The sequence below is a fragment of the Nannobrachium achirus genome, assembly GCF_963921795.1.
Source record: "Nannobrachium achirus genome assembly, chromosome: 19".
Classification (NCBI taxonomy): Eukaryota; Metazoa; Chordata; class Actinopteri; order Myctophiformes; family Myctophidae; genus Nannobrachium; species Nannobrachium achirus.
The window spans coordinates 28094916-28108835 of NC_137826.1; the positions used below are offsets into that span (position 1 = coordinate 28094916).

A 13920-nucleotide genomic window follows, 5' to 3' on the forward strand; every position below is an offset into this window, starting at 1 on the left:
TAGACTCTAGAACAATGACTTATGGAAAGCCTGGTGAACTTTGACTCTGCATGGTTTGGCAAGGTGCAGGACACAAAAGAGCCTGGTCAAGCTAAACAAGGCCGGTGTGTCCGGTAGTGTGGAGTAGCTTATTGTCTGTATCGGCTGGGAATGAGGCGGGTGTCTATCCACTTCTCAATACGCTACTTCTCAATACGCTACACATGGGAGAGGGAGTGCTGAGGTGGCATGCCAAACCTCCTGTGATCAGCTCCCAGCACTTATTGTACGTTTGAGTAATCCTAGGTGCGCTACTCATACGCTGAGCTGGTGGTGCCCAGGATTGAACCTAGAGCTACCCAGGTCTATATATCCAAATGCATCTGTCCCGTCTAGCTCCACCATCTGGCCGATTTTTGGACACAGATTCTGCCCTAAAATCACGCAAAGCGGTACACACTATCTCTACAGTCATGTCATCAAAATGCATCTGTCCCATCTAGCGCCACCATCTGGCCAATTTTTTAAAAACACATTTTTGGACACTGCTCCTACAGATTTTGCCCTAAAATCATGCAAAGCGGTACACAGTATCTCTAATGGATCTGTCCCATTTCCCATATTCCCTCGTGATTGGCTACCATTGCCTTCTAAAGTTTGTGTATGCGACCTGACAGTCGCTTATCTCCCGATTTAGGGAGTCTTACTGGTTATTATTCTGTTTATTACAGAATTTTGAAAACATCTCACCGATTTTACATGTTAGAAAAATAAATCTACAATTGAAAAATTAAAACTGCTGCTGTTATATATTGGTGTTAGACTCTCGGGTGTCACAAATACATAATCTAGACGCTTTGTCCTTGTTCTGTCAGTAACAGGTAACAGTAATCATCCTCCAGTGAAATGCAGAGGCCCAGATTATAGCAAAGTGCAGTCTGGTCTACTGGGAAATGCAGCTGGGGAAGTTAACTGTGATGAGTTGATTAATGGAGATTTAAATGACATTGCCTTTCCTTGCTGGCTTAACCCGACCAGCTTACACCCAAAGAAATTCTTAACTAAGTCGTTTTCTCTTCAACCACAGCAGGACATTTTGAGAATGCTAAACAGCATCTGTACCCCAGAGATTGAGCCAGACTTGGCAGCAACTGCCCCGTTCGCTATTCAGCTCCTTGAGGGCGATTCAATGTCTTTGCAAAGTGCCTGTCAATGGTAGAGTACTTATAGGAGAACCCACAGGAGTATAGGATTTCCATTCTAAATCAGGCCAAGCTGTCTGTTGATGGCATTTTTGGTGTACATGTACCATGCAAGTGTGTGTTATTGTTTTCCGTCTGTCAAGTGTATGTTGTTCAGTCTGCTTTATCTTTGCTCCCAGACTGCCTGCCTGTCTAGTCTGTGTCCTATGGGTTTTTTGTGTGTGTGTGTGTGTGTGTGTGTGTGTGTGTGTGTGTGTGTGTGTGTGTGTGTGTGTGTGTGTGTGTGTGTGTGTGTGTGTGTGTGTGTGTGTGTGTGTGTGTGTGTGTCCGTCCCAGTCCCACAGCACTCTCTTTGTGTCTACCCATAGTGAATCTGCTTTTGTGCCTGAACGTTCCACGTGCCAGTGGAGCATTGTCATCGTCTGGAACAAGCAGCCCCCTTGTGTCTGTGTGGCTGTTTGCTGATGATCTGAAAACAAACAATAAAACCTTTTCAGGCAGCGTCCAGTTCATGTGCACACACAGAAAAACACTGGGTTAAAAACAACCCAATTTGGGTTGTTTCCCAACCCAACACTGGTTAAATATTGGACCGACCCATCGCTGGGTTAATTTAACCTAACATGTTGGGTTATTCATATAACCCAATGTGTTGGGTTATTTAAAATGTATTATATTTCCTCATTATTATATATTACTATTATGTTGGTGGTTCCTTTTTTAAATTGAAATTTCATCGGTACAACTGATAGTTGTCAATTTAATTAAATAATCACATTATCACAAAGCATGGGCGAAGCGATTCAGCCTATGCTAATCTTCCCTGTTAAGTTACAATATCAACTAATTTATTGACATTACAAAAATGAGACAATACATGGAAGAATAGCATGGTCTCAGAGGCTAAACCTTCAAGAGTCCTCAAAGGTTCTGCATCTAATTTCACCTCTAGGGGGAGGGAGCTCAACCCTAACCTAGCACCCTAGCACTTTAGCTTATGGTTGAAGCTCAAATACTGACAAATCAAATTCTGACATAATGTCAGTCAGCTTGCCTTGGCAGACACTTGGATATGACACTGTGTCATATCCACACAGTGTCATTGACACATTTAGCATTTTTTGCTCCTAAAAGCTTAAACTGCCACTGGAAATGCTTTACCCAGCATGCTTTGCATTGTTATGCAAAGCAATGGTGACCAACGTATTTACCCAACGTGTTGGGTAGTCCAAAATAACTCAACAAATTCTATGGAAATTACAACCCAACAGCTAATAACACCATACCCAACAGAAATAACTCAGCGAATTAGGTTATCAGAATACCCATTTGCATGAAAACAACCCAATTAAATAACCCAATAGGCTTAACCCAGCCAAAACAACCCATCATTTTTTAGTGTGCAGGACATCAGTAAATGCTCTTCATATTCAGAGAGATCTGGAAAAGACCCGGGCTGGTAGCCCACACTCTGAAATGCCATTGAAATGCCACACCAACCAATTCAAAGCACTGAATGAGCACTGAACGCGCGCGCACATGCACGCACATGCACACACACACACACACACACACACACACACACACACACACACACACACACACACACACACACACACACACACACACACTGCCAGGCAGGATGACTAGCAACATTAAAATGCTGAGCAGTGGATGGATCTAAATGTTACATACTTTCTTTTGATTGAGAGTTTCCATGGCTTTATCAAATTTCTTCACAAGTGGTGACAATTGTTTTATAGTATATAATGTGTAGGCTATATTAAATCAATCGGCAACATCAATTATTTCAATGTCAAGCTGCCAATGGATTTAACCTGAATACATTAAGTCATTTTTGAGCGGTGGTCACAACGCTCCTATACGTGGCGGTGTGTGTGGGTCTGTCTGTATGTCTGTATGTATGCGTGTCTGTAGCCTGCAGGACCTTTTATGACCACACATGTTAAGGGAGGGGCGCTGTTGTTCAGGATAGGCCAGGCACACTCACACACAAACGTTCAGGCCAGGCGCGCGCGCGCACACACACACACACACACACACACACACACACACACACACACACACACACACACACACACACACACACACACAGACACACACGCTGTGCTTTGTTTTGGAGAGAGCCACGGTTGCCAGATTCTGTGAGTGAAACAAGCAAACAGGTCTATGAAAATTTCGGAAGAGACTCGTCGTCAATTGCAAGATATTTAAAAGTTATTTGGGGCCATGATGATTTAACCCCTTCTTCCCATTACTAGACTAAGGATTTATATTGTCTGTGTTATTGTTTACATCCACAATTATTCACGTGTGGCAAGATCGCGGTTCCACTAGTTTTACTAGTAGGCTAGTGTAGGCTTAGAAGCATTTTCAGAAGTTAATTTAATGTTTTCCATTTCATGATTTCCTTTATCCTCATCTCGTTGCGCTCAGGTTCACCAGGAAACCTGCGGTCGCGTATTTGACCCTTAAGCACTGCAACCCCCGCTGCACCCACCCAGTAGTGCTGTTGTGCAGCCTCCACGACCACCGCTCAGTTCACATGGGTGTGATTTTTGTTTTAGCTTGATAATGCAATTTCTTTAAATTGACAATTATGGATGTACGTCACACTCAAGTTGCCCAAGATGTACTGTGACAATTTTCATTTTCTGATTGAACTGAATATGTTGAACTTACAGTAAGGCAAAATGTTTCATTTTTGGATCCTGCACCACAAGCGTTATATGTATACATTTACAGTAAACGTGTAATTGATATATTAAATTATAAAATATATATATATATAAACTAGACCAGGTCAACCTGGTTGTGCCAGACCCCCTGTCTGTCATCATCATTTATGACATCATGCCTTTTGTAGGCATGTCATCATCATGTCATCATCATATATACCCTTTATATAGAAAACCAGGACAGACAGACAGACCGACATTTGCTTATGTAGGCCTACCCATTTCATGGGTCTGGCAAAAAATAATTAGTTAAGCATTAAGAGAATTGTATCATGAACTGGCTATTACTCCAGTTCACCTTCCAATGAGCATTTCTTAACCCTTAACCATATTTAATATTGAAACTCAATTTTTTCCAACCACAGGCTTACTACTATGTGACATACATAAATGTATGTTATTGCCAGTTAAAGTACTTTTGTATGGAATGAAAATGTATTCCCCACTGTATCTGTGTTACAGGTGCCCATGCAGCCAAGAAGTCTGGGATCCCTGCTCCCAAGGAGCTCCCTCCCACCATCGCCAGAGACCGCATGTCTCTGAGATATGAGCTGCGGACCTCCACTGCAAAGAAAATGGCTCCTAGTTCCAGCACCTCCAGTCTCTCCACCCTGGCCAAGCAGCAGCGCAGCACAGCCAAGACGCGGGTGGACGCAGAGGGTGGCGCTGACCAGGTGCTGCTGGAAAGCCAGGTCAAAGAGCTACTGGCCGAAGCCAAAGCCAAAGACTTGCAGATCAGCAATCTGAGGATGGAGCTGCAGCGCTGTAAGGGGAAAGCCTCCTCCTCTGCCTCTTCTGCGTCCTCTTCGCCAATCAACGCTGTGTGCCAGGAGGCCTTGCCCGAGCAAGGCCAGGGTCAGGTGGCTGAGGCACTGGTGCTTGTCGGAGAGCTGAGAGAAAAGAACGGGAAGTTCCAGAGGGAGCTGGCAGGTCTCCGGGAGGAAAACCAGAGCCTGAAGGAGAAACTGCTGTGTTTGGAGGCTTCTCCTCTGTCCGCCAGCAGCACTCCCTCTAAGCTTCTGGTCAACGGTCTGCCATCGGACGCCAGCCCTCATTCTGCTCCTCAACCAGACCACAGCCCTGCTTCCTCCGGCAGTCCCCTCAAAACCTCCAGCACTGACGTCACCAAGGACTCCCCTTCACCCGACTCCTCTGAGTTTGAGAAGATCCCGTCGCGCTCCACCTCGGTCAGTAGCAGCGCGTACGGTGGTGAGGGCATTGCGGGCCTTGGAGGAGGCATGGTGGGCCGCGACGTGTCTGTGGAGAGCCTGACGAAGCAGATCCACAGGATGGAAGAGAGCCACCACAGCACCTCTGAGGAGCTGCAGGCCACCCTGCAGGAGCTGGCCGAGCAGCAGCAGGTGGTGCAGGAGCTGACGGCGGAGAGCACACGCCTGGTGGAGGAGAAGCGCCTCCTGCAGACCTCCCTGCAGCAGCAGAGGGAGCGGATGGAGCTGCTGGCCCAGAAGAACGAGACGCTGGCCAGTCGGCTCCAGGAGCAGGCCCAGGACCAGGCCCAGAGAGAGGAGGAGCTGGTGGGTCAGGGGCCCCGCCTGGCCGAGCTGGAGCAGAGGTACGGCGAGCTGGTTGACAGCTCCCGCTTCGAGCGGGAGAAGCTGGTGGACATCCAGCAGCAGCTGACGAGCAGTCTCAGGGCTCTGGAGCAGGAGCACCAGGAGGCCCAGGGCCAGGTGTGCTGCCTGAGGGAGGAGTCTGACAGCCTGCAGGCTCGGCTGGACAGGGAACTGGAGGCCGGGGGACTGGAGGCGCGCGCCACGGAGGAATACAAGGCCATGGCGGACGGTCTGAAACTGGAGAACAGCAGGCTGAAGGCCCAGCTGGACATAGAGAGGCAGAAGCTGTCTGAGCTGAAGGCCATGCAGAGCACCAGCGACAGCACCGAGCTGCAGGGCCTGCTGAAGATGGCCCACGCTGACAGAGACAGACTGGAGGTGGAGCTCTCAGAGCTGAAACAGGAGCTGCTAGAGGCGCGGGCTGAGACGGAGCATGCCCGAGACACGATAGCCAAGGTAGGTGGAGGTGAAACCGTGCCATTCATTATGCTGTCAATTAGTATTAATATCTCTTAAAATGCTGTCCCTTGTGGGATTTAGAGGTTACCTGATATATTCCTCTGCCATATAGCCTGCTGTGCTGTGTGAACTGTTGGCTTTCCACCACACAGAGCATCTGAATCTGAATTAGGTTAGTGACAGTGTTGAGTGTCTGATTAGGAAATGAACTGTACTTTTCATTGACCTTTGGAAGTCAGAGGTTGTCTTTTAGTCTCGCTCCAGTTTGTTGGTAGTTCCAGTTCCATCTATGTGTGCAACCCCTTTTACGGTGTATGTGACTCATTGCAGTCAGACAGCTTAGTTGTTAAAAAAAATAATAATAATGAGTTGAAAGTGGTTCATGAATAAATTAAAACAATGATACAGTATGTGCTACAGCGGTCTGAAGATGACAGTCCATATGGTCAATAGACTATGCTTTGCGGCTGGTGCTTGTCGGTTTCCCCCACCACCATTATAGCGCATGAACTCATGTCATCCAAATTGCTTTCACGTGTTTGTAGGCTAAGCAGCAGTGGTTTTCCCCTTCAACGCCACAAATGTCAGCAGCACTGAGGCAGTCAGTGTGGGATTTGGGGTCAAGTCTGCGGTCAGTGAGGTGTGTCCTCATCAGCTGTATGATGTCATCATTGTTGGACGGCACACTTTAGTGCCCATGCTGATGGGTGGTCCATGCAACAGCATGATCCTCTGACTCAGCCTGTTGGCCTCTACCACATGGGTGTGAGGGTGAACCCGTTCCATAACCTCACTGCCACTGTTAGTCATATCGTGTGCGGTTACTTGTTTTTTTGTATGTCCCGCCCATAGAGATCTGCCTTTGCTGCTTATACGGGCAAAGTAGTGTTATCTTGAGTTACTGTAGTCCGACAGGGTCATGCAAAGTTCAGACTCTGAATTCCATGAGTCATTTTTATCTTACACTATGACCGACCTGTTGTTTATCATCGGATATGGCAGTGTTGCGGTCCCTAACATCATCATGCTTTTATAATAAACGTCCTGTTTACAGCTGAGATCAATGGGTTGCCTGCTCTAATGCATTAATAGTTCATTAATAGAAGATGCTTTATTATAAGGGCTTAAATGAGCATGCTGGGAGGCCAGTAGTAGACAAGTTTATAGAGTTGTCTATGGAAGTAGTGAGATCCTGCGTGTAGAAGGACTTACCTGGAAGAGAAACTCTTATAGGTCTTATCTGCGTTCAGCTTGAGGTGTTGGGAAGGCATCCACTGTGAGATGTCAGAAAACAGTTGATTGATCCTTGCCGTAACAGTGATTAGAACAGCTTGTGAGCAGAGATAACCAGGAGATTTAGTGTAGACAGTGAAAAGGAGGGGACCCTGGGGGAACGGGAGGATGAGAGCAAACCTTTCCAAGAAAGGTGGTAGGGCCGGTCAGTCAGGTAGGAGAAGAGCCACTTGAGTGTAACTGTGATGCTCAAATAGGTCAAGTGATCGCTCTTTACGTCAAATTGAAAAAGTAAACAATTAATGCTCTTTTTCACCTTTTTTTGCGCACAAAAACAAAATGTCTTACACATGATAAATACTCATAATAAAACATAATTAACGCCTGACACTGTGGTTCTATGGGTTTGTCGCTCTGACATCATGCTCTGACGTCACTGTGATATCAGGGGAACTACTCTTAACAGAATGGGTTTGCCGCTCTGACATCACGCTCTGGCTTTACTGTGATGTCACACTAACAGAATCCCTTTTTTGACCATATATGGAGTTCCCTGATGTCATCAACATTAAGCCCATATCTAACAATTTCTATTAATTCGGTGCCGCGCTGTGAGCTTGTATATCTGCTATGGTTAAAGCATGCTATGGTTAAAGCACAAAATATTGCGTAATAATGTGTTCCCAGTCTAAATGGGTTAAACCCCCTCACCCTATGAAGTGAATTCTTGTACCCAGGGCCCAGAATTTGGTGCAACGCCCCTGCATGTCCTAAATGTTTCCTTCTTTGTGCACAGGTGGAAGCCAAGTGCCAACAGGTCCAGGAGCGAGCGGAGAGGAGGGAGCAGGAGCTGAGTGTCAGGGTGAACATGCTGGAGGAGGTGGGAGACCAGGCGGAGAACAAGCTGAAGGAGCTGAAGGAGACCATCTTTGAGCTGGAGGACCAGGTGGAGCAGCAGAGGGCCATTAACCTCCACACCAACCAGACCGTCCTGGACATGGAGAGTAGGTTCACACACCCCTGGCCGTGTGTGTGTGTGTGTGTGTGTGTGTGTGTGTGTGTGTGTGTGTGTGTGTGTGTGTGTGTGTGTGTGTGTGTGTGTGTGTGTGTGTGTGTGTGTGGACTAGAACTGGGTGACTTCTATGGAGATACCGTAGTTATGTTCCATCAACTTCCATGTTTTACGTGTTCATGTACAGACGGGTGAATTACATAAAGCATCCGAGATTTGCGCTGTTAAATGACCCATGATGAAAATATAATATAATATAATATTATTTTCATTGTGTTATATTGTTAATTAGAATACATCTATATTGCACTTAGTTAGTTTTGTTTGTTGCCCAGGCCTGTTCTTGACTTACTGCGCACCCAGTGTGGCTGGCACAGTGTGGTCGGCATTTCCACTCACAGCATTGTCTTAATAGAGTGAGAGTTCACAAAAATTACATTTGGGAAAAGTACAAAATGTGATTTCCTCACTCCCTTAATGGTCAATGCCCACGTGCAAGTATTGGTCAACACACTGAGGAGATACAGTACATGGAGGACGGACGGACGTACGGACGGACGGACGGACGTACGGACGGACGGACGGACGGATGGACGGACAGACAGACAGACAGACAGACAGACAGACAGACAGACAGACAGACAGACAGACAGACAGACAGACTGACTCAGTAGGCTGACCAATAGATCTCAAATTGCATGGACCATTGGCGTATGCAGGGAGTGAGGGAGCCAATTCTTCACTTTGCCCAAGTTTAAGCAGTGTTTTAGCATTTCTGTGAACTCTCACTCAATTAAGACTGCTGTGAGGGGAATTACTCATGGGAGCAGTGCCAGGGTTAATGGACTGACAGGTGTTTCCAATCGTCTAATGCAGTACAGTAGCAATACAGTAGCATGCTGTACCTGGGCTCAGGGCTATACACACACATACAGTACACAACACCAGATAAGCCATCATCAACAGCTGGCTCAATGGAAATGGTCCAGCTGGGATACACAAAGCCTACACTACCGTCCTACAGTATATAGACTTGGTGCACTAATACTTAAGCTACCTGTGTGTGGTCAATCAAGCACAGGTCTCCGCCAGGCCAGGTAGTAGAAGTCAATCTTAGCCAATCAGGATGGAATATGAAACATTAGACAGATCTGCTTTGTTCACATGACTATTGAGATGTTGTGTACTGGTTTTGCATGATGTTTGGACGAAGTCTGTAGGAGTAATATCAAAATATTTGTTAGCAAAAAATAAAAGCCTCCTGGTGGCACTATAACAGGACAATGTGAAAAGGGTGGCATTTCTTCCTTGGCCTGGTGCCTGGTTCTGACCTCATACTGTTTTATGATCCAGGTTGTCTCCCATTTCCTGTTAATGCAGTTTGTTAATAGTTGGTGACAGGATAAATGATACATATCTCCACAGCTTGTCATGAGTCATGACAGATTTGGATGTGTGACTGATGTCATGACAATTTCATTAATGAGAAATACTTGGGAAAAGATATGTTGCAGCCAAGAAGCCACACTTTTACAAGAGACTGTAAACTGGCTGCTGTATTTCCACTGTATCAATCACAACTTGCTGTATTGTATTTGATTAGTGCCAATCCCACTAGAGTTTAAGACAAGGCAGCTGTTAATCATATATGTCGTTTGTCATTGCAGACCACGTGAAAAGGTTGGAGGACCATAAATCTGATGTGGAGAGACAACTGAAGGTCCAGAATAAACAGATTAAGGTAAGAATGATCTATGGGTAAAGCATACCTTACTTCGTTTGACAGCAAGTGGTTCCGCGGTGATCATCACATCACAGGCTGAAACATCTAGTAGTATTTCCAACTTCCACATCTGGCTTGTACGTTAAAGCATCAATACATGAAGAAGCACAGAAATAAGCAGCTGCTGCCATGAGAGCATAAATTGGTGTGTAATTGTTTATGTAGAGGTAAAACACTCCCACCTCTGCAGAGGCCCACATTAGGGCTAGCCTAGTAAACTGACCCAGAAGGCAGGAGGAGTCTGGTTTACAAGGCTACGTTAGGGCTGGGCTGGGCAATGTGGAAAGAAATCTAATATCCCTTTATTTTCGACTAAATACCCCACTATCGACGATAGGTGATAATTATACTATATTGGTACATTCACAAAATAATTAAGATTTGTTTTTAATACATAATCATCAGTAATGCCTATCTTTAATATAAATGTGCAAGATCTTTGTCTGTGTCTGTAGTTCACGTATCTCCAGAGTAACTAGACTAGAGTAACTCAAGCACACAGTATAGTATAAGTGGGTAAAGGCAAAGAATAGAACAGCTAGGTAAATTCAGAATATTTCATCACTGTGTGTTTTTAAAACCTAAGAAAAAGAAAAACACTTATGCTGTATCACATTATTGCAATATCCATATATATATACAATTTGCCAGGCCTAGCTCAGGTTGGCTTCCCAGCAGAGCACATAATGGGAGGCTTCCCTCGATCCAGGAACTGTACAGAAGAGGGACCAAGGACAAGAAGAAGGACAGGCACCAACCCAGCCACAATCTGTTCATACCTCTAGAACGACTGCTGCCAGGCAAGAAGGCCTACCTTGGTATCAAGGGAAAGACTACCAGGTTTATGAACTGCTTCCACCTGGCTACCATTAGGCTGTTGAACAAGGCATGACCACCACCTGTCACCAGGCTGTGTGGCTTGTACCAGTAAAAGTTACCTTGTGAACCATTCGGTTGAACCTGACAATGCGCTGACACTCTTTGCACCTTAATCTCAATCTCATTTACAATGCACTGATATTCTTTGCACCGTTATTTCTAATATCATGTACAGTATATACCTGCTGCTACTGTATGTTCATGCACATTATGTTTAACCTCATGTGCATACTGTACCGGATGTGTTTATTTTATTTTATTATTTTTATTATTTTAACTGTCCCCCTCTTCCTTTCTTTCTCTTTCTGGAAACAACAAAAATTATGGAGCTTGCACAAAAACCTGTAAATCTGCGACAATAAAGCTATATAATTCTGATTCTGAGGTACCTCTGGTTTAGCCTTGCCCTCTGCAGTGTTGGCAGGTGGGAAGCTGGTAGGGATTGTGTCCTAGTCGCTGTACTACTGTGACTCCTACTGGTGGGTTGGGGAAGTGTGGAACATAGCACACAGGTCACACAGGTAAAAAGAACAGTGGATGGTCGGTCGACGGCAGAAACGTAGCCTCACCTGCCATGGGAATAGTCACACCAGGAGCCATGTTTGCCCAGTCAGGGCAAGTTCAATAGCCTACATCAGTGGTTTTCAACTTTTTTCATATATCAAGGCCATTATCTATTCTGCATTTGAGACACGGACCACCATTTGATGAGATTTTGCCTCAGACCCAAACTGTAGAATATTTTGTTATCGTTGGATAATATTTTGTCCACAATTCATGCTGTATTGATGTTGGTACCATAGCAGAGATAAAACAGGCAAACATTGCCTGTAAAAAATATTTTACATTCTCTAATTATGTAGACTTCATGTATTTGCAGTGATGCAGTTTGACTCTTGAGAGACACTGTGCATTCTCTTGTCCTGCTATTTTTGAAAATGTTTGAATAGGGCTTAAGTCGTTAAGAAGTTAAGTTGTGTTTATTTATCATGTTCTCAAATAGAAAATGTAGACAAATCTAAGCTTTTCAAATCGATTAGAACAAAACATGGGTAATGGGTTGGTTCGGGCTCTAACCAGTATACATCTGTCCCCCAGGATGAGAAGGAGGACTGGCGTCGCTTCCAGGCGGACCTCCAGACGGCCGTGGTGGTGGCCAATGACATCAAGGTGGAGGCCCAGCAGGAGCTGCGAGCCCTCAGGAGGCATCTGCAGGAGGAGCAGGACCGCAACGCCAAGCTCTCCTCTGACCTGGAGGCATTGCAGGGAGTCAGGTAGCGTCTCCATTGTAGTCTTCATTGAATTATTGATTTGTTTTTGGCCCCCCACAAACCCACCCCACCCTCCTCTTCTCTCCTCCGAGTCCTCCCTGGCACCCCCTCTCAGCTATGGGCTGCTGTCCCCTTACTCTTCCTAACACAGTCTGGACATGAGATACCTGTCAGAGCCTTGCCATATCCCCTTCATTCTGCACATATATTTATTCAGAATACAGTCATTGATGTGTAGTGCAGGAGGATTTCCACGTTCAGTTCCGGAAGGCAAACAATTCCACCCTCACTTTAAGAGGCTTTCTAAATTTAAATTCTTGAGGCTTGTGTCGTTTAACCCATTCAGGCCGGGAACACATTTTGCTGTTTGCGAGGGGCTTACAGTACATGTACAGTATGTAGCAACATATTTGTTTTGTAGGCCAATTTCTGATTTAGCCCTATTCTATAGGTTAGGCCTAAATGGTGAATTAATACAGCCACATTTATAGTCTTAACGATATTATCTGTTAAAGTCCAAATCTGTGAGTTTTATGGCTGAATGAATCCTCGAGACAAGTGGGGTTTAGTGTTCTGGGACTTGGCAAGCTCTGTTGGTAGGTTAGCAGTCTCCTGCAGTCTCTCCCTCTGTTTACTTTGGTCCTCTGAGCTGCTGCCTTCCTCCGTCTCTCTCTTTTTGTCTCTATCTCTTCCACACTGACCACCTGTTGTAACGCTCAACCCTCACACTGCACAAATACTGGGTACTCTTTCTGCAGGGCAAAGTTTTAGTAGATTTTCTCATTCACTTGTGCTGCCTCGATCCAAGTGGTTTACAATACAATAATAAGTGCTGTGTAGTGTGTACCACTTTGCATTCACTGCTAATTTCTCAGATGGACAACTGTAGGGGCCATTTAAAAGCAGCTAAACCCATCTGTGAGGCAGTATTGCTGCTCTTGCACTGTAGCCTTCCAGTGATGTGACTGGTGTATAAAGTGTGTCTGTGTGTGTACATGTACTATAATTATGTGAGCGTGTGCATGCTGTAGTGTTTTTACAGTGTTGTCCCTTCTCATTATCATGTCAGGTCAAATCCCCATGTGGCAAAGTCGGCCTGGATTTGCTAATATTGCTGTATTTACCATATATTTGGTAGCACTTTATAATAACTATTCTTCCACTCATTGTAAATAAAATAAAAAAATACAAAATATAATTTATATAAACAATAGATAAACTATCTATATAAAACAAAAAAAACGGTCATATCCACTCACAAACCTCAAGGGCCATTTTCATTTGATCAAAAATAAAACAAAACAAAAACCCATCCATTTACAAGTTTGGTACAAAATGTAATCGGTCTCTTAACGGCATTCAAGGCTACAGAATGTTCTGTCAGTGAACAGTCAGTAGACAGTAGATAAACTAGCCCGTTCTCTCTGGGATTTAGCCGCTATGCTACGTCGGCTCCCCTCCCCTCCTGCAGCAGCTCCCTCAGATGACTCATTCAAAGATGTCCCTCTGACAAGCCTCCTTATGTCAAGACCAGGTGAGTTCCCTGTCCTGCCAGACCACTTTCAGCCAACCTAACATCGCTCTCTCTTTGCTGCTGCTGCTGCTGAATGGCCCTTTATCTTTGGTTTACGTCCCCTTTGCTGCTTCATAATGACTTTGTTTCTCTCTGTATGCCTGTCTTATGGACCGGCTGACTGGACTGTGCCTGTTGGGGGCTCCCATGTCTGTTTTTGTGCCTGGAGTCTTGTTGCTTTGCCTGGTTCATTGTA

The 13920-nt window shown here is 45.2% G+C and overlaps 1 protein-coding gene across 2 annotated transcripts in view; it reads left to right on the forward strand.

The window, feature by feature from the left end:
- The window catches only part of specc1 (sperm antigen with calponin homology and coiled-coil domains 1), a gene marked incomplete at its 5' end in the record, with an annotated part of 86868 nt that overhangs the window by 27279 nt on the left and 45669 nt on the right, over window positions 1–13920 (forward strand). For both annotated transcript variants that reach the window (XM_080748923.1, XM_080748924.1), the window contains 4 exons: window positions 4403–5970; window positions 8003–8210; window positions 9886–9959; window positions 11979–12154. In XM_080748923.1, the coding sequence (XP_080605049.1) occupies window positions 4403–5970; window positions 8003–8210; window positions 9886–9959; window positions 11979–12154 (2026 nt within the window). The remainder of the gene's footprint in view (window positions 1–4402; window positions 5971–8002; window positions 8211–9885; window positions 9960–11978; window positions 12155–13920) is intronic.